The sequence below is a fragment of the Urocitellus parryii genome, chromosome 4, assembly GCF_045843805.1.
Source record: "Urocitellus parryii isolate mUroPar1 chromosome 4, mUroPar1.hap1, whole genome shotgun sequence".
Lineage (NCBI taxonomy): Eukaryota > Metazoa > Chordata > Mammalia > Rodentia > Sciuridae > Urocitellus > Urocitellus parryii.
The window spans coordinates 66753420-66774654 of record NC_135534.1 but is presented as its reverse complement, the minus strand read 5'-3'; the positions used below and the strand labels follow the sequence as shown (position 1 = coordinate 66774654).

General features: G+C 37.6%; 1 protein-coding gene across 2 annotated transcripts; it reads left to right on the top strand.

The window, feature by feature from the left end:
- The first annotated feature begins 209 nt into the window (after positions 1 to 209).
- On the top strand, positions 210 to 20984 carry Thap12 (THAP domain containing 12). 2 transcript variants are annotated; one of them, XM_077797628.1, is made up of 5 exons: positions 210 to 568; positions 8493 to 8613; positions 12077 to 12184; positions 15784 to 15820; positions 18025 to 20984. In XM_077797628.1, the coding sequence occupies exons 1-5, from the start codon at positions 480 to 482 to the stop codon at positions 19956 to 19958; spliced, it is 2289 nt and encodes a 762-aa protein (XP_077653754.1). In that variant the 5' UTR covers positions 210 to 479; the 3' UTR covers positions 19959 to 20984. The 2 variants fall into 2 exon arrangements, with proteins under 2 accessions (XP_077653754.1, XP_077653755.1); XM_077797629.1 differs by lacking the exon at positions 12077 to 12184 and having other exon boundaries at positions 18025 to 20983.
- Positions 20985 to 21235: the final 251 nt, after the last annotated feature.

The following is a 21235-nucleotide window of genomic DNA, read 5'->3' as shown; positions in this document are numbered from 1 at the left end:
CTCGCTCCCCGAGGGTTAGGCTGTGCGCAGGCGCACTACGGTAGCCTACGCCAGGCCCCGCCTCCGCCTTGCCGCACCCCGGCAAAGGCGCGCTTCCGTGCGCGTGCCCGGCTGCGGGGAAGTCGACGGAAAGGAGGGCGGGGGAGGAAGACTGAGGGAAGAGAGGGCACCCCCGGGCGCCAGGGTGCATTGTGGGAAGGAGGCGGCAGCGTCCCGGGCGGGCGGGAGGTGCACCAGCGGCGGCGGCGGCGGTAAATCCTCCCGGCCGCTCACAGCACTGTGGAGCCGCGTCCCCAGCCCGGCCTCGGACCGCGCGCCCCTCCTGCCCCTCGCGGCTTCTCGCGCGCCCGCCCCTCCCCGCGCGCCGGTCCTGCCGAGCCGGCCGGCCGGCCTGGCTCCCCTCCCCGGCCCCGACGGGCGGGTGGCTGCCCTGAGGAGGCGGGGAGGGGAGGACTGGGCCGGCCGGCAGGCGGGCGACGATGCCGAACTTCTGCGCTGCCCCCAACTGCACGCGGAAGAGCACGCAGTCCGACCTGGCCTTCTTCAGGTTCCCGCGGGATCCGGCCAGGTAAGGGCGCCCTGGAGCGGGCGGCCGGGCCCACCTGCGCGGTGCGCGCTGCCAGCTGTCGGCCGCAGGCTCTGGGCCGAGGGCCCTGGGAGGTACCGCACACTGTTGTCCGCTAGTCTTGGACCACAGAAGGGACTCGCTGCTGGCCGGCGGGTGGAGGGGACCTCGGAGCACGTGCGCTGGCTGGGGTTTGGCGCGGAGGCGGGATGAGGTGGGCTCTCACCCTGATTGACTTGCTGTGTGATCTCGGGCAAGTCGCCTTCCTCTTTGGACTTTCATTTCTTGAGCTGTCAAACTGGGACTTGGACTCCAGTTGTGGTCACCTGGGCCTTTCTTTCTCCTTGCCATCCCCCACCCCAAGACAGCGTTTATGTTCGGAACCCTGCCGCCCGTCTTTGATCTCGAGTCTGATGGCCACTCTTCCTTTCTTCGGACTTGTCATTACACAATGATAAAGTTCAGGCTTTGTCCGTTACTCATAATCTCTCTTGGTTATTGTGGGGCTATCAGGGAATACACGTGAGGGCGTGGGAATTGATTTTGAAACCTTTTTGAGGTAACCCACATACCGAACTTACATTTAGGAAGTGATAGAGTAGGGACTGTTGGAAAGATTGAGAATGTTGCATAAGCCTTTCTTGTTGATTCAGTCATTTAAAAGCATTGCCTACTATGTGCCGAACACTAATGTTAAGTGCTGGGAATACAGAGGTGAATGAGCCAGTGTCGCTGTCATTGGGGGGAATATATCAACAGGCGGTTACGATATAGCTATAGCATGCTATTTATTAATTCAACAAATATTTGTTGAAGGTCTATGTGCATGGCATTGTTTTGAGCACTGGTGGGTACAGTTGAAAAAAATCAAAAGTCCCTACTCAAGGAGATTGCGTTCTGGGGGTGGGGGGTGCAATCATGTAAAATATATACAGTAGTGTGTCAGATAGTAATAAAAACCATGGAGAAAAATGAAGCAAAGATTGGAGGGAAATTAGTGGTAGCAGGGAAGGCATAATTGCTATTTTACGTTTTTATTTATTTATTTTTGTAGTTGCAGATGGACAGCATGCCTTTTTTTTATTTGTTTATTTTTATGTGGTGCTAAGAATGGAACCCAGTGCCTCACACATGTTAGGCCAGTGCTCTGCCATTGAGCTACAGCCCTAGTCCATAATTGTTATTTTAAGTAGAGTGATCAGAGAAGGCCTTGTTAAAATGGGGAAATTGAGCAAAGAGCTAAAGTAGGTGAGGGGGCCAGCCATGAAGATATCTTGGGGAAGAGCATTCCAGACTCAGCAAACAATAAATGCAAAGACAGGGCATGCTTGTTGATGCAACCAGAAAGGGTGTGTATAAGAGTAACAAATTGTATAGGAAGTTGTAGTCCATAGAAAACTTTGGCGTTTATTCTAAGATAGGGTTTAGAGCAGAGAAATTTTAACAGGATCACTAACTGCTTGTTAACTTGTAGAGAGGCAAAGGCAAAGTGGTAAGACTAGTTAAAGGCTATTGCAATAATCCAGATTAGTAAAAGAGGAGATGGCAAATTGTTTCATTTGAGATAAGATTTGAAGATGAAGACAATAAGAAACAGATTTAAAAAAAAAAAAAAAGAATCAAGAATGACTTCTGAAATTTTTAACCTGAGCATTTACTGAGACAGGAAACACTGGGAACAGTAGAGTTGGTGGTGGGATATTAAAAGTTTGATTTGGGTCATGTGAAGTTTGAAAGGCTTGATATTAAAAAATAGATGTCTATCTTCATATCATATGCAAAAATGAACTCAAAATGGCTAATATTTAAATGGCCTAAACATGAAACTAATACCATTGAACTCTTAGAAGAAATTGTGGAATTTGCAACAGATTCTTAGATATGAAACCAAAACACATGAAATAAAAGGAAAAATACATGAATTGGGCATCATCAAAATAAACTTTTTTTTTTTTTTTGATACTGGGGATTGAACCCCAGAGGTGCTTAACCACTGAGCCACATTCCCAGCCCTTTTATTTTTTTGAGACAGTGTCTTGATAAGTTGCTTAGGGCCTCATTAAATTGCTGAGCCTGGCCTCAAACTTGTGATCTTCCTGCCTCAATCTCCCAAGTCACTGGATCATAGGCCTACATGACCACATCTGACTCAAACTTTTGTTTATCAAGAGACATTACCAAAAGGCGGAAAGAATGAAAGAAGAAGAATAGAACGGATGAGTCTAGAATACAAATATATTTTTTTAAAAAAACTCTTAAATTCAACAATCAAAAGACAAATAACCCAGTGAGGAAATGGGCAAAGGACCAGAATAGATATTTCTCCAAAGAGGAGATACAGATGACTAACATGCACTTGAAAAGATGGTCCCTACCAATAGTTATTAGGGAAGTTTAAATCAAAACCATAGTGAGGTGACAGTTAAACATAGAATTACCATACTACCCAGCAGTTCCATTCCAAGGTATATTGCCTAAAGAATTGCAGACTGGTGTTTAAATTTTTTTTTAAAAAAAAGCACATACCATACATTCACAGTAGCACTGCTTACAATACTCAAAAAAGATGGAAATAACCCCAAGTCTGTCAGTGCTTGAATGAACAGACAAAATATGTACTAATACAGTGGAATATTGTTCTACCATAAAAAATAATGAAGTACTGCTACTGTTGATATATAGAAGAACTTCAAACATTATGCTAAGTGAAAGAAGCCAGACATAAAAGATCATATATTGTATGATTCCATTTATATAAAATATAAATATATAGATTAATCCATAGACAGAAAGCAGATTTGTGGGTGCCAAGGAGTGAAGGACAGGAGGAATGGGAAACAACAGATTAAGGGATACTAGTGATTTCTGTCCATATGTAATTGAGTGCTCTTTTCATTATATTCAGGGAAATATGGTCTATTGGGGATTATATTCTCAGATTTGGAAGGAATTTTAGGTCTAGTGGAGTCTTCTTGGAATGCTGAAATTCCCTCAGTAGTCATGGCTTTTAACCTTCTTTGGAGTTATTGTCCCTTTTGAGGATCTAAAATAAGGACTCTTTCCTGAAAACAAAACAAATCCAGTTTTGCATTTCACCATAAAGGCACTCATGGACTCTGGAGAGCCATATGCATTCCTGACAGGTGGTATCTGCTTTTGCTAAAATGCTCCAGGTTTCTTTGTGAGAGACATCTAGAGGTCCTGGACAGCAGCAGCTATTGTTTCTACCGTGTTTTGAGTGCAGATCTGCCTCCTGTCATTTATGCTTTGGAGATTTAGTTTTGTCCCCAGATTGACACTGAGCAAGTCTGTTCCCTGTTTCATGTAAGAGCCCTTTGAATAGTTCAAGACCAAATAATAAACTTTTCTGAACTGTTTTTTAAAAATATCTTTATTGAGATATAATTCACATATAATTCACTCATTTAATGTGTATAATTCAATGGCTTTTGGTATATTACATTATTTTAAATTTTTTGGTGAAGTATATATAACAAAATTGATCATTTTGACCATTTTTATTTTTGTGGTATTAAGGATCAAACCTAAGACCTTACACATGCTAGCTCTACCACTCAACTATACCCCAGCCCCATTTTAACCATTTTTAAGTGTACAGTTAAGTGGTATTGATTATATTTACAATGTTGTGCAACAATCACCACCGTTTCCAAAACATTTTCATTATGCCAAAAAAATACCTCTGTAACCTTGAAGTGTCACTTCTCATTATTCTGTCCCTAGTCTCTGGTAACCTCTAATACACTTTCAGTCTCTGTAAACTTGCCTGTTCTGGGTACCTCAGATAGGTGGAATAATAAGATTTGTTTTTTATGTCTGGTTTATTTTATTTAACATAATGTCTTCAAAGTAACTTTTCAGTTTCCTTTTCACTGTGCCCACAGTTAATCTGTACAAAGAAGTAGTTCTTTTTTTTTTTTTTTTTTTCCTATAAACGGGTAGTAAGGAAGGTTGATAAAGGGTGTGTTACCAACCTACCTGTTGAAGTTAATTGACATTGTTAACTGACAACTAAGAAAATATATTTAATGCTATTAAACAGTGCATTTCCCATCTATCATATTTATAAATTCCATGTACACTTTTAGGAACAGATATTTAGAAATAATTAAAAACTCAAGAGCATAATCAGTAATGAACAAAATGTACAATTTTACATAGTTCTTATTGGTTTAGAAAAATGCCATTGATATGCTTTTCTTTTTTTTAAGTGAAATTATATGATCAGCTTAGCTTAGGGCAGGAGCATGGAGGTCACTGATTACTGAAAATTAAAGTTAAAAAATTATTGCCCGAAATTTTGGTTGTCTCAGGGTAGCTTGCCTAAGCAGAGTCTTGGCAGGAGGTACCAAGTTAATTGAGAGTTCTCTGTCTTGTAAAATTGTAAAAAACAGTGGTTTTCTGGGGACTCACAAAGGTTTGTATTTTAGACCAAGTAATCTGTTAATCAACAAATTTTATAACAAAATACCTTAGACTGGATAATTTATAAACAACAAATTCATTTCTCACAGTTTTGAAGCCTGGGAATTCTAAGGTCAAAGTGACAGCAGATTTATCTGGTGAGGGGCTTGCTTTCAGCATCATTGGTGGGTACCTTGTTGCTGTATCCTAATATGACAGAATGGGCAAACAAGTTCTTTTGGGTCCCTTTTATAAGGGCTCTAAACCCATTCTTGAGGGCTCTGCCCTCACGACCTAATCACTCCCAGATTACCCACCTTCCAAAAGCACTGCACTGGAGATTAAGTTTCAACATGTGAATTTGGGGAGAATACAGACATTCAGACCTTAGCAGTTCCCAAGACTCTCAGGGAGTCTGCAGTGTCAATGCTATTTTCATAACACTGATGTTATTGTTCTTTTTCATGCTCATGCTCTCAGGAATATGCAGTGGAATTTTGGGGGCTATATAACACAAAATGGCATTATTGCTTGGATGTTATGTATTGCGCTTTCTAGATTTTTTTTAAAAAAATTTTAGGGTAGTGGGGGGTTGAATGCTGGGGCACTTTGTCACTGAGCTACATGCCCCAGTTCTTTTATTATTTTGAGACAGGGTCTCACTAAATTGCTGAGGGTTTTGCTAAATTGCTGAGGCTGTCCTCAAACTTGGGATTACTGCTTCCTCAGCCTCTGGATCGTTGGGATTATAGGCTTGTACCACCACATCCTCCAGGGAGGAGGTTTTAATAGCCTTTTAAAATTGCATATTAAGGGACTGGGATTGTGGCTCAGTGGTAGAGGGCTTGCTTAGCATGGGCAGGACCCAGGTTCGATCCTCAGCACCACATAAAAATAAAGGCATTGTGTTGTGTCCATCTACACCAAAAAAATAAATATATTTTTAAAAACTGCGTATTAATATAAGGCTGGATTCGTGGACATATTAAAAACAGAAGCAGAGCTGAGAATGTATCTTTAAGTTATATATTAAAGAGAATTGCAGAGATGGAAAATATCATTCTCACTAAATGTGGGATTTTTTTGTTGTTCTAAATTAGTTATACATTTTGATACATCATAAATAAATGGAGTATAAGTTCTCGTTCTTCCATTGTACGTGATATAGAGTCACACCAGTCATGTACTTGTATATGCACATAAGATCATAATATCCTTCCAACCCCCACATCCTCTCCCCTCCCTTCCTTCCCCTCTGTCTAATCCAAAGTATGTGGTTTATTTTGAAAGTATATTTCCATTAAAATATTCATATGTTAACATGAAAGGAGGTTATTAATGAATTAATAAACATTTTTAAATTGTTCTCAGTTTTAATGTCTATAATGATATATATTGATAGATAAAAAGGTATTAGTGATGGAAAGAAATATGTGAATCCACTTTATTAAAGGAAAAGCCCACAGTCTGGAATACAGGAAGCAAAACAATGACAAAACTGGGAAAGGGGAGATGTTGGTAAAAATGTGAGAGGTACTTATATAACTGTGTGAATGTATGTGTGTGTACTACATGTACACACAAATATATAAATCATATATTAAGAATGTATACATGTATGTAGGAAAGACTGTGATCATAAATAATTTTTATAACTTTATTGATGTGAAAACATGCACAGATCACAAATCATAAGCCTACATCATGTTTGGACTTTCAGAATGACATGTCCATGAAATTTTTTTTAAAAATAGGGTATTGCTAGCACTCCAAACTCCTTTTCCTCTGTGGCCCTCCTAGTTATTATCTCATTTGCTCTAGCAATAACTACTTTAGATTAGTATACTTTCACATAATTTAGGTAAGCTAGGTTTTGGAGGCAGGGAGAAGAATGAGGAGAAGCTTTTTTATTTGAGATACAGAGCATTACTTGGATCCTAGAGGCTTCTTTTATGCCTACTGCCAGTTGTTACCTCTCTCCAGTAGTATCTACACTGACTTTCACTGTGTTGGGGAACCCTAAACCACTCCCTCTTTGGAGATTCATAGGAAGGACTCATGGGACTCTCCACGTGGTGGTACTCACAGCTAAGATATATTACAGCATTATAGTAAGGGTATACATCTGAATCATGAGTGGGAAAGACACCAGCAGAATTAAGAGGAGTTCATTGAGGCTTCCTTATACTTTATCCTTCCCATAGAGTTCAGAGACCATTTTCCCCCAGGAAATGCAGCAGTCTATGGGCTACGTTTCTCCCTAGAGTAGTCCGTTAGCGACTCAGTGCCCAGGGTTTTTATTAGGGCCTGGTCAATAAGCAATTTCTGCCTAGTATATTCAAAAGTTCCAGACTCCCAGAAGGAGGGCAGTTATTCATTATAAATCATATTGTTTGCACAGTGTAGGCACAGTGCCACCTTACCAGTTAGGAAGTATTTTATATCAGTGTGGACAACTATTTACCAGCTAATTTCCCAGACACTCTTTAACAAGCCTTTCTGGGGAAGGCAATTTTAGGCATATGATCAGTGTTAACTTTTTCTGAACAAAACCATAGATGAGTTTTGCCTGTTCACATAATAGGTATTTTTGGCTTCTTCCACTTAACATGATTTGTGTGATCCCAGGCAGTTTGTTCACTCCATCGGCAAGTCCCATTCCATGGAATAAACATACCAGTTTATCCTTTCTTTTGTCCATGGGTAAAGTTGTTTTACCTCCCCAACATTTGGTATTATGCCTTTTATACTATAGTCATTCTTTTGGGTATATAGTAATGTTTGGTTGTGCTTTTAGTTAGTGTTTTCTTTTTCTAAAAAAAATTTTTTTTTTTTTAGTTGCCAATGGACCATTTATTTATTTGCAGTGCTAAAAATTAAACTCAGCGCCTCACACATACTAGGCAAATGTTCTATCATTGAGCTACAATTCTGCAAATAACCTCTTAGCTAAGCACTTAAGAGGACATGGACTTTATCTTGTTCAGGATCTTAATATTTTCTGTGTGTTGGATGGTGTAGACACAGTTGCTGTATTCATGGAACTTGTAATTTAGTTTGTGTATCATTTTAGATTAAATATAGTCTTCATGCTTCCCCAGGAAACTCTAGTTATATATTGTACTTCTATCTGCTAATTTTCTGCAGTAATGGTGTTGTTTCATTTGCTTAATTTCTGAAAGGAATATTAGACTTTTGGCCTTGTACAACTTTTTCACTTTTACTGCTGATGGTTGAGTCCTCTCCAACGATGTTGCTGCTGAATTTGGACATAACTAAGTACATTACTTCTTAATCTTGTCTGTAATCAAAGGGTTCATACTATATGATGTCTAAGGTCCCTTCCAACTCTCACTTTGTTATTAATCAACTTCTCCAAATTATTTTCTAGGGGAGGGGAGCAGGAACTCATTGTTATTAATATGTATTTGCTTTAAAACCAAATGCTGAAATTTAAACGTTTAGCTCATGTTTTGTGATTGTATTTTGGTTTTATTTATAGATGCCAGAAGTGGGTGGAGAATTGTAGGAGAGCTGACTTGGAAGATAAAACACCTGATCAACTAAATAAACATTATCGATTATGTGCCAAACACTTCGAGACCTCTATGATCTGTAGAACTGTAAGTAATAGGAGAACTTGGTTTCTTTCTCTCTCTTTCTGTCTGATTGGAAATGTAAGTTTTAATAATTGAAAGGTATCCCTCTACCCCACAATTATTATTAAAAAAAAAATGAAGATAAATTTGGAGTGGAATAGCTTCTATTTTGTTCTAAAATTTCTGAGGTTTTCTTAATTCCCCTATTCCTGATGCTCCTTTCCCACTCACCAGAGGTGACCACTTTTAATCCTCTAGTCAGTTCTAGATAATCATAATACTGTGTTTAAGATGATGTTTTAACTTGGAGCAATTCCTCTAGAACTTTTTCATAAGTGATATCTTCATCTATGGGTAGTGCTCTTTGTTTTCATGTTTTTGAATGTACTCTTAGAACCAACACTTAATTAATTTTTACATGCTAGATACTGTAGGAAATAAATCACAGGTAATTTGGAAAAAACATTTCCATCAGCAATTTGAAGCTTTCCATTCAGACCTTCCCCTTTCTGGGCCCCAGTTTCTAATGAGATTAGACCAGACCTAGATTTTTAACCCTCTAGGATTCTGTTACTGCTGTGATGCATAAAGGGCACAAATAGGTCAGATTTGATTGAAATGAAGCAAAAGTGAAACACTTTATAATTAGTAAGGAACAAAGTTTTGGTAAATAATATATACAGTGTTCTTGTTTAGGTATAAGTAATGTAGCATCTCAGATATCGAGATAAACTTTATTTGAAGGTACACTATATATTGTTATGCAGCAATTTATTTTGATATTTTTTTCAGATACATTTTGCAGAGGCATCAGAAAACTAAAGAATGATTGGGTTATTTTATTTCTCAAAATTAATTGAAGCAGATACTTGTGAAGTCATTGGGAGGTGAGCCAATTCCGGTTCAACAGTTTAATCACGAATATTTGAGGGATATTTTTTTGCCTTGCTTTGTTAAGAGCGTAATAATGATCAACCAAAATAAGAGGTTTTATATGTTTAAAAGGCAAACTGCTTTTATGTTCTTGACACTAAGTAAAAATATCCCAGATTATTTAAATGCCCTATGCATTTTTATTTTAGTCATAAATATGGTTTTTTAATTGGATAATTCCAACCATATCAATGTGAGAAATTTAAAATGTAGTGTACTCTTGTATTCTTGTTTAGTCAGAGCATAGAACAAAAAGGTGAGATTTTGTTTTTATAATTTCTGAATGATTTGTCAGTCTCAAATAAATTAACCCAAATGTGAAAAATGTTCTTTATCTGTATGTATAAGATGATGCTGGTATTAAAAGCTGGATTATCTGATATCTGTATTAAAATGTTTAAGAGTTTTTGCCTCATTAGTTTGGCATTTATGTACTCATTAGTAAATATTCATGACTAATTCAGCCAAAGCCAAATGTTTTATTATCTTTGATGCTAGAGTTAAGATTAATATTCAGAGCATGGTGGTGCACACCTGTAATCCCAGTGGCTGGGGAAGCTGAGGCAGGAGGATCATAAATTCAAAGGTAGCCCCAGCAACTTTGCAAGGCCCTATCTCAAAATAAAAGGGGGACAGGCTAGGGATGTGGTTCAGTGATTAAGCGCCTCTAGGTTCAATCCCTGCCACCCTCCAAAGTAAAGTAAGATTAATACTGTTTGCACAAACCTTAAATCAGCTGGTAAAAAGATTAAATCTTGATACTGAATTAAAATAAATTGCATATAACTTTTTTATCATATATAATTATAAATAAATATTTATAAAATGTCACGTTTTTGACTCATTGTTTTCTGGTCTTTGCTTTAATTGCTAAAAAAAAATAGCAAATTAATTCAAATTTTTAAAATTCATTTACTGTTTTATCCCTTCCTTTACTTAATAATTGCTAACATATCAAGAGTTGACTGTATGTGTGTATATGTTTGTTTATTTTTAAGGCTTTGGCTCAATGGGAAAGATGGAAAGCTTAGGATATCCGAGGTTTTGCTCCTTTCAGTGGTTGTGTCTCTAACTGATTCCTGATCAACCTCCCCAGTAGACTCAGGATCACTAGCCAGGTGCTAGAAGGGTGTCATTAAGAAATCATATTTCCTTCTTTTGTGTTTTTTTGTGATGCATGGGATTGAAGTGGAAAATACTGTCTCTGAATAGAAATCCTTCTGAAGTGTAGTATCTTTTGGATAAAACCCAAGATCATTTGTTCCATTTAGATACATATTTTCCCTTCAGTCCTTTCTAACCTCTGTTCTCTGGATGAAAAAACTTATTTAGAAGGGTTATTATTTTTGCTTGATATATTTGAATATACTTCAATAGTCAGCTTTGAAACAATTACTGCTCCCAAGAAAGTTTTAAAATGGGGAGAGAGAGAGAGAGAGAGAGAGAGAGAGAGAGAGAGAGAGTGTGTGTGTGTGTGTGTGTGTGTGTGTGTGTGTGTGTGTGGTGTTTTCCATAGCAACTTAAGGGAGAAAGTAAAGTTAGTGTTTCTTTTGACTAGCCAAGGGTATAATAGAAGTTATTCATCTGTTACCCTCTTAATAAACTTCCTGTCCCACCTAGTTCTGGGGCCAACTGTGGAAAACTGTCACCATCTAGGTATGGATCCATCTTCTAGCTAAGTTGTATTAATTAACAGGAAGTAAAATAGAGAATAATCATCCTTCAATAATAAGATCATTGGAGCTAGAAGGAAATTTAAAATACCCAGTGTAGGGTTTGCAAAAATGATTATGTATGTGAGTTGTTGCTCTTGAGTCTATTTTTATCTTAGGATTTTATAATATGTATTTATAATATAAATAGCCTGTTAAAGGTTATTCTTACGGTTTTGGTTGCTTAAGACAGGGTTAACTAAATAGATTGTATGGAAGTGATAGTGGTACAACTGAAATGGCAAGCATTCTGATCACTAATGTGTGCATAGTTTCATTTTGAGAAATGTTGATCTAGTCAGTACCTGAATCAAAAGAGGAGGTCCACAAAAGGAAACTAATTTAGCTAAGGGGCTATTAGTGAGTCACTAGTTGATTTTGGATTAGTTCCTAGATCTCCTGGGTCCCAGTGCAATATTATTTTCACTGTGCCTTGGTGCTTCTCAGTAATATTAGCAAAAGTGATGTGAACAGCAGGTAAGGAGGGAAGCATTGTTGTAGGACATATAGGAGGGTAGGTTATTTGGGAGATTTGTACATCCTATAGCCTGGTGGGCTCATGGAAAGATAGAACAGATGAAGTGGCTGAGAAACTGAATTAGAAATATATGTACAAAATTTAAGTACCTTTTTTTTACCTACTATCAATTCAGATTCTTAATTTATAATAGTAAGATTACCAAAGGGGCAAATACAAAAACAGAAGTATAGACCAACTTAAATTGACATCAGATACTGCAAGTCTGTGTATTAGAGCTAAAGAAATACTGGAGAAATCTTTAATATAGAATTTTATTTTTTCTGAAGGACCATCTCTGAATTAACACATTTTTCTTTTTCAGAGTCCTTATAGGACAGTACTTCGAGATAATGCAATACCAACAATATTTGATCTTACCAGTCATTTGAACAATCCACATAGTAGACACAGAAAACGAATAAAAGAATTGGTATGTCTTTGTACTTTCAGATTTCCCACCTCCCCATAATACTTTGAAGTCAAATAAAGGTGCATTTATATTAAAAATTGACGCAAGTTGTTCTCTATTTCAAAGGTAACATAATGGGAAACAAATTCTATGATTACTAAGTAAAACTGGATGTAAGATAATTAATCTGTTTTGGTACAGTTGAAATTGGAAAACCTCCCTTGAATTTAGCCAACCAGTTGATACTAGTTGACTTAGGCTCAAGTGTGCTGCCACTTTCAGGCCACTAGTTCATTTTATTCTTGGGACTGGGGATAATCAGAAGAGCTACTTTTTCTTTGGTATTAAGGAAAATGGAGCTGAGGTAGGTTTCCAGAATCAAGCACAAAGGGATAAAGAGAAGGAAGAGATAAAAGTTGAGGCATGGATTGTTTTAGAGATGAGGATTCTGTCACTATTAAAATATTGACAAGGGTTAGAAAAGCTTTAAATCTTTGAATACAGCTTAATTTACATGTATTTCTATATTCCTTTGATATTTTTCAGTTCTGATCATTTTCGGTTTTTGTTGACCTTAAGTGAACAAAATTAAGCTATTCAGACTCCTTAAGTCCATGGCTTCTGTTTCTCATTGCCACTGGCAAGGCCTTTATTTTGTTTTACTGTGTTTCCTTCTTCCACTATTATTTCCATTTCTCTTAGGTAGTTAGGTAGTATATTTAATATATGTCATTATCAATTCATCTATTATATGTTTTTTAAGATAATATCTAATTTTTCTCATTTTCTTCTGTTTACATTTCATATTTAGATCTTTGGTCCATTTGGACTTTGTATGGTGTCCAAGTGAAATTTAACTTTATATTTCTCCTTATGAAAAATTAGGTTTTTTGATGTGGCTGTGTTAATTTCCCATTCCTATGACAAATATATGGGACAACTGAAAGGTTTATTTGGGGCTCATGGTTTCAAAGGTATTAGTCCATTGTTAGCTGGATCTGTTGCTTTCGAGCCTGTGGCGAAACAGTACTTTGGGAGGGAGCTCATGGTGGAGCAAAGCGGCTTACCTCATGGCAGTTTGGAAGCAAAAGGAGGAAAGGGCCAGGGTCCTACTGTATTTTTTCTAGAGCACGCCCCCAGGGATCTAGATTCCTATTACTAGGCCCTACCTCCTAAAGGTTCCACTACCTCCCAGCAACGCCTCAGACTGGCATGTGAGCCTTTTGGGGACATTTAAGATCCAAACCCTAACAATAGTCTTGTTAATGAATTCATCCTTTCTTTCCTCCAGTGGTATAAAAAATACCACCTTCGTTATATACCGGGTTTTTTTTTTTTTTTTTAAAGAGAATTTTATTTTATTATTTTTTTTTGAGAGAGAGAGAAAAAATTTTAGTATGTATTGTTTAGTTTTTTGGCAGACACAACATCTTTGTTTGTATGTGGTGCTGAGGATCAAACCCGGGCCACACGCATGCCAGGCAAGCACGCTACCGCTTGAGCCACATCCCCAGCCCTATACCAGGTTTAACACAAGGCTGCTTCTGGATCTGTTCCACTGGATTGTTTGTTTACATCTGTGCCACATTGTTTTTACTACTATGGTTTTGTAATATATCTTACTTTCAAATAGAGTGACTTTTAAGCTCTTCTTTTTCAAAACTTTCTTAGCTATTTGTGAACCTTTATTCCTCCATATGAATTTGAGAATTCTTGTGTCAAGTTCTCCTAGAAATCCTCTGGGATTTTCATTATATAATTGCTTTGAATTGACATTTTTATTATAATAATTAGTTCTATCCATGAATTTAAGAAACCCAATAAAATAGCTGCCAAATAACAGCAATCATTGATAAGTCTAAATGCTGGTTCTTTGAAGAAACTATTAAAATACTTTTAGGAACACACAAAGTCAAATTTTTGAAAATGTCGGATTTTTTTGGTGCTGAGGATTGAACCTAAAGCCTTATGTATGCTAAGCAGGTGCTCTGTGATTGAGCTATACCCCCATCTCAATTTGTGGAGGTGGGGTGGTTATATTTTTTTATTTGACATGTTACTAAGTGATGCATTGAGGGTGCACATAGTCAGTGGGAGAAGATTCTGCTTAGTTTTTTGGTTTTGTTTTGTTTTAGTTGTAGATGGACACAATATCTTTATTTAATTAATTTATTTATATGTGGTGCTGAGGATCCAATTCAGTGCCTCTCACATGCTAGGCAAGTGGTCTACCACTGAACCACAACCCCAGCCCTCTCCCTAGTTTTTTGCCTTCATTCTTGCTGTTGAAATCTGACACCAGCTTTATTTCTATTCTTTTTGGGTGATCTACCTTTTCTCTCTCAAAACTTTTATAATTTTTTTTATATTTGACATTTAAAATTTCATTGAACTATATATATATATGTGTGTGTGTGTGTGTGTGTGTGTGAATTTTTTTCTTATCCAGCATATTGACCATTTTCTGAAGTCTTATGTCTTTATTTACAATTTCTTTACGTATTTATTTTTTTGTGGAACTATGGATTAAACTGGGGCCTCATGCATGCCTGATAAACACTCTGCCACTAAGCTGCTTCCCCACCCTGGGACTTATATCTTTTAAATTCTGGGAAATTCTCAGTTTTAATTTCTTCATGCACTTCTTTCCTCTGTTATTTCTATTTTTCTGAAACTTCTTATACATAAATGCTGACATATTATTTTAATGAGTATTTTCAAAGGGCCTTTTCTTCTTAGTAATTTGTACCAGGGGTGAGGAGCTCAATCACTTCCTGTCCAGTAGCTGTCATGCCCCTGTAACTCTCCCTCTTAGGAAACATCAAATACTTCATAGCAGGCACACTTCCAGGTCTTCCAGCCTTGTAACTGGGCAGCCCACCAGTTAAGGAGGGAGTGTTGCAGGTTGACCTGCCTGGAGACATTCTTATCAGCAGAATGTCCAGAGCTGTTCAGTGGGTACTGTGTGGTCCCAGCTATAACTGGCACTGGTACTTTCCTTCCACAAAAGTAATGGGTGGGTTGTGATCTGATTATCACTGAGGTTTGGAGGGAGAGTAAAGGACTCAGCTGGAAAGTTCCTCCTCCATCTAATCCTGTGTAGGGGTCATAGTGCATAAACTATGCTATATGCATTCATTTCTTCTCCATGCTGGCACTCTGTTAATTCTACATCCCAGGGAATCCTCATCATTTTTGTTATTTCTACAATTCAGCAGCCTCCCTCTTAGGAGGCATCTCCAAGGTTAGATTGGGAAGGGAGATAATTTACTTCCTCTTGAATTTGATTTCAAGTGCCTTGGTATACTTTTCATTCCCTTTATTATTTAGTAAACACTTATAACCTAAAGTTAGGGTTTTTAGGGAGAAAATAAGTGATATATTTTTCCCCTCTAGGACTTTATTATAAGCTTGGAGTAATTAGCAAATAATTATTATTCTGGATTTCTTATCATCTGTTTGAAGAACATATTTAATATAAATTATGCTCTTGAAAGAGTAAAACAATTCAAAATAGGTTTTTATTTGAGTTTAAGATGATACACTAGAGGTCAATTTTCTAAAACATGGTTTTTTTTCTTTCTTTTGTTCATTTTTTTCTTTCTTTTTTTGTTATTTAGAGTGAAGATGAAATCAGGACACTGAAACAGAAAAAAAGTAAGTGATAGTGTTAATGACTCAGCTTCTGAATGCCTTTTTAAAAGGCCTTGATCTGGTAAGAACAAATAAATATGTTTTATGTCCACAACCTACCTTGAGAATGGATGTAAGAGTGTGTCAGCTTTGTCCTGTGGTCTGAAATTATCAGAGACTAAAGTCTTACTTTAGTTTGTCTTTGTTGAGTTCTGCCAAGCCACACACTTTGCCCTGTGCTGGCCTTGAAAATGTGTTGCTTTCTATGTGGTTCGGGTGTCAGGAACACAGACAGTATCCCAGGGCAGGGAAGGAAGGGCAGACATTTATGTCTACCCAACTTGTGCATAATAGGTTTTTGGTAAACATTTAAGAAATAAATGCTATGGGGGGCACTTGGTGTGTTGGATGTAGTGGCAGGTGCTGATGCCTAAGCTTTTGCCAAAGAATGGCAGCTAAAAGTTGTTTTTGTTCCTGTTATTACTATTATCTTCTTCGTCTCTCTCCTGTTGCTACAATTAACATAAACTATTATTGAGGTCAAATCATCATTTTAAGTACTTAATATTAATTCATTTAATTATCACAGAGCTCTGTGTTAAGTAATATTTTAATTCTTCCTTTATAGATAAGGAGACATGGACTCAAGCAAAGAAAAAAGGGAAAGATTCTATACAAAAGTAGAGTAGCATGAAATAGGGTGCTAGATTTGGGAAAGAGCCCTCACTTTGGTGGTATTAGAATTTCTGGTAAACCATGATACTTAGAAAATGAACCCAGAGGAGACCATAGAGGCCAGAATTTGTAGGGCGTGGCAGTGGGAACCATTGAGGAATTTGTAAGAAGGTGATGGCATGAACCTCATTTCATGTTATGTGGAACACTGTTGGAAGTAGGAAGAGTAACACTGTTGGCAGGGAAGCCAGGACTCAGGACTCAGGGAACTTGTAAACAGATGACTTACTTACGAAAGATGTCCAAAGGAGAGTGACTAGCTTTTCACCTTATGTTTTTGCTCCTTAATGAACATCCCTTTAAAAAAATAAAACAATAGAATTAATACTTGTTGATTGAGAGTAGAGAAGTATTGGAGGTCAGAAGGAATATAGGAAGGAGGAACGGAGACAGGCTGTCAGGCAGGCATCCAGGATAACCTTGCTTTCTGGATGGCAAAAACCTGCATAGTGTTGAAAACACTGTTTGCTTTGTAGTGTATGATGAATAGATGGCCTCTGAGCTGAGGAGGGGTGAGGAAAGAGTAATCCCTGCCCTTGCTCAACCCTGGTGTTGCTCTGGCAGGCCTGGAAGCACAGCTTACCCAGCCTCTAATCACACCAGATTTCTCTTTGTATTTGGGTAGCCCGCTTCTCTGTTTTATCTTGGTGCTGTTGCTGGAATACTTTCTACCAACTGAAGTGCCCTCATGTCTTCTTATCTGGGTCAGAATCAAATGCAACTTCTCTCTTCTGAACTTTTTTCCCTTCCCCCAGTGAAAATGTATAGTTTTTGGTGGCCCTCTCATAGTCTTATATAAGAGCTAGGTTCGATGATTCTTCAGATATGGATTATTTTCCTAGGGCTGCCACTGACTAGTATGACTGTTGGCAGGACTCTTAACCTATAGGGCCTCACTTTTCTCATCCAAATATGAGATTAGGTGAAGATTTCTAATATTAGCCCTAACAGTTACATGAATCTATATTGGATTGGTTTGTATAACTGTCTCATCTCTCATATAAAAGTGTGGCTTAATGGTTTGGTAGAAACAGCATCTGTATGGACCTTGGAGCCAGACAAGCTTGAATTTGAATTTCACTTTTATCCTTATAAATGCATTTGTGGCCTTGGGCAAGTAATTTATTGTCAAGTGGGGTTGATAACCATCTGCCTGAATAAAGATTAATGTGATACACACAAAATGCTAAACACAGTGTCCTCCATAAATATTTACTTTTACTTCAGAAGGCATGGACTGTCACTGTTCTGTATAATATATATGTTAATTAAAAATCATTCCAACTTTATTTACACGTATAATTAAAATCTGTTCCCAGTGTTTCTCCTTCTATTGTCTTTGTTTTATTCTGTCTTCCTCTGTGGTCTAGTAGATAGATGCTGTGAATGTTGGATGAATGAATTTATGGTTTTAAAATATTAGCCAATCCAAAAATGTACTTTGTATTGTGTGATTTCTTATGGGATTATAAAATTAACTCTCTGTTTTCCAGTTGATGAAACTTCTGAACAGGAACAAAAACATAAAGAAACAAACAATAGCAATGCTCAGAACCCCAGTGCAGAAGAAGGGGGTGATGAACAGGATGAAGATATTTTGCCTTTAACCCTTGAAGAGAAGGAAAACAAAGAGTACTTAAAATCTTTATTTGAAATTTTGATTCTTATGGGAAAACAAAATATACCTCTGGACGGGCATGAGGCTGATGAAATCCCAGAAGGTCTCTTCACTCCTGATAACTTTCAGGCCCTGTTGGAGTGCCGGATAAATTCTGGTGAAGAGGTTCTGAGAAAACGCTTTGAGACCACAGCAGTTAACACATTGTTCTGTTCAAAAACACAACAGAAACAGATGCTGGAGATCTGTGAGAGTTGCATCCGGGAAGAAACCCTCAGGGAAGTGAGAGACTCACACTTCTTTTCCATTATCACTGATGATGTGGTGGACATAGCAGGGGAAGAGCACCTTCCCGTGTTGGTGAGGTTTGTAGATGAGTCTCATAACTTGAGAGAGGAATTTGTGGGCTTCCTGCCTTATGAAGCTGATGCAGAAATTTTGGCTGTGAAATTTCACACTACCATAACTGAGAAGTGGGGACTAAATATGGAGTATTGTCGTGGCCAGGCTTACATTGTGTCTAGCGGATTCTCTTCCAAAATGAAAGTTGTTGCTTCTAGACTTTTAGAGAAATACCCTCAAGCTATCTACACACTCTGCTCTTCCTGTGCCTTAAACATGTGGTTGGCAAAATCAGTGCCTGTGATGGGGGTGTCTGTTGCATTAGGAACAATTGAAGAAGTTTGTTCTTTTTTCCATCGATCACCACAACTGCTATTAGAACTTGACAATGTAATTTCTGTTCTTTTTCAGAACAGTGAAGAAAGGGGTAAAGAACTGAAGGAAATTTGCCATTCTCAGTGGACAGGCAGGCATGATGCTTTTGAAATTTTGGTGGATCTCCTGCAAGCACTTGTTTTATGTTTAGATGGTATAAATAGTGACACAAATATTAGATGGAATAATTGTATAACTGGTCGAGCATTTGTACTCTGTAGTGCAGTAACAGATTTTGATTTCATTGTTACCATTGTTGTTCTTAAAAATGTCTTATCTTTTACAAGAGCCTTTGGGAAAAATCTCCAGGGACAAACTTCTGATGTCTTCTTTGCTGCCAGTAGCTTAACTGCAGTACTACATTCACTCAATGAAGTAATGGAAAATATTGAAGTTTATCATGAGTTTTGGTTTGAGGAAGCAACAAATTTGGCAACCAAACTTGATATTCAGATGAAACTTCCTGGGAAATTTCGTAGGGCTCAGCAGGGTAACCTGGAATCTCAGCTAACCTCTGAAAGTTACTATAAAGAAACCCTAAGTGTTCCAACAGTGGAACACATCATTCAGGAACTTAAAGATATATTTTCAGAACAGCACCTCAAAGCTCTTAAATGCTTATCTCTTGTACCGTCAGTCATGGGACAGCTCAAATTTAATACATCAGAGGAGCACCATGCTGACATGTACAGAAGTGACTTGCCTAATCCCGACACTCTCTCAGCTGAGCTACACTGTTGGAGAATCAAATGGAAACATCGAGGGAAAGATATAGAGCTTCCATCCACCATTTATGAAGCCCTTCATTTGCCTGATATCAAGTTTTTTCCTAATGTATATGCTTTGCTGAAGGTCCTGTGTATTCTTCCTGTAATGAAGGTTGAGAATGAACGCTATGAAAATGGACGAAAGCGTCTTAAAGCATACTTGAGGAACACTTTGACAGACCAAAGGTCAAGTAACTTGGCTTTGCTTAACATAAATTTTGATATAAAACATGATCTGGATTTAATGGTAGACACATATATCAAACTATATACAACTAAGTCAGAGCTTCCTACAGATAATTCAGAAACTGTTGAAAATACCTAAAAGACTTTTTAAATGGGTTTTCTCTTATATTTGATATTTGGAAGAAAAGCCGTAAGGTATATGTAGGTCACTTATCACTGAATATCTTTGCCTACAGGCCTCATGAATACATTAGCCATTGGTAATCTGCCTATGTACATGGTACCTGTTTGAGCTCTCGTGCTTTGAAAAATTGTCTGTTCTTCCAGAAGACTGCATTGGAAGTACCACATTTCACCTCTGCGTGACCTCTGCTAGTAGCACTCTGAAATTGTTTTAGTTAAGTCTTTTAGGTTATAAAATGTATTATTACCATGGATCCAGTTGTCAGGTATTATTATCAATTTTGAAGAAATAAATTTTGAGGAGGTATAAGAAAAGAATGCATCTTATGAAATGTTACAATGAAGCCTACTGTTGACCTTTGACTATTAGGAGTTTTAAGTGTGTTAAAATCTGTAATGGACAATTAAGGGAATTAACCAGAGTTGTGAGCTCACCAAACAGATTTCAGTATAGATTTTGTCTTTATCAAAAGAACTTAAAGAACAAGTTACAGTTAAAATTTGAGTGGAAGAGCTTGCCGTAGTTGTTCCACATCTGGTTGTTGCTGTTTACATTCCTTTGTTGAGCCTACGTCTTCATAAGCCTACACCTTCATTTTAGCGGGTAAATGGTGAACACTTCTGCTTCACGGTCAAGACAGAATCAGAGGCTGTGGATATGGGCAACTTGTCTGTTTTCTTTTTCCATGACTATATCTACTGCCTCGTCTTGATTTATAAGCAAAACCTGGAAAACCTACAAAATAAATGTTTCGCGGTTTATCTAGAAATAATACAGAAAATATTGCTGTTATTTTTGGTGAAGAAAATCAATTTTGTATAGTTTATTTCAATCTAAATAAAATGTGAATTTTGTTTAAAGTTCAGGTACATTATTTTTTGGGTCCAAAACATTCTTATGGTAAATTATTTTAAACTATATTTGATAACCAGCTTCATGATTTTCATAATTTCAAAATGAAGGGGCTGGGGTTGTGGCTCAGTGGCAGAGCGCTTTCCTCACACATTTGAAGCACTGGGTTCAATCCTCAGTACCACATAAAAATAAATAAATAAAGATATGTTCGTGTATAATTTTTTAAAAAATGAAGTGTTTTGTGGGGTTGTTGTCTTGGTATGTGTGTTTTCTACTTAGGGTATAAAAAAAGATGTTGATTTAAATTGAGAAATTACTTACCCTATGATTTGCCTGACTGTTTTTTTTTTGGGGGGGGGTTGGTTGCTGTTGTTTTT

Bases quoted from the DNA above. Each gene is read 5' to 3' on its own strand.
- Thap12 (XM_077797628.1), top strand. From the start codon at position 480: ATGCCGAACTTCTGCGCTGCCCCCAACTGCACGCGGAAGAGCACGCAG. The intron at 569-8,492 runs GTAAGGGCGCCC...TTTTATTTATAG, and splicing joins TTCCCGCGGGATCCGGCCAG to ATGCCAGAAGTGGGTGGAGA. The intron at 8,614-12,076 runs GTAAGTAATAGG...TTTCTTTTTCAG, and splicing joins CCTCTATGATCTGTAGAACT to AGTCCTTATAGGACAGTACT.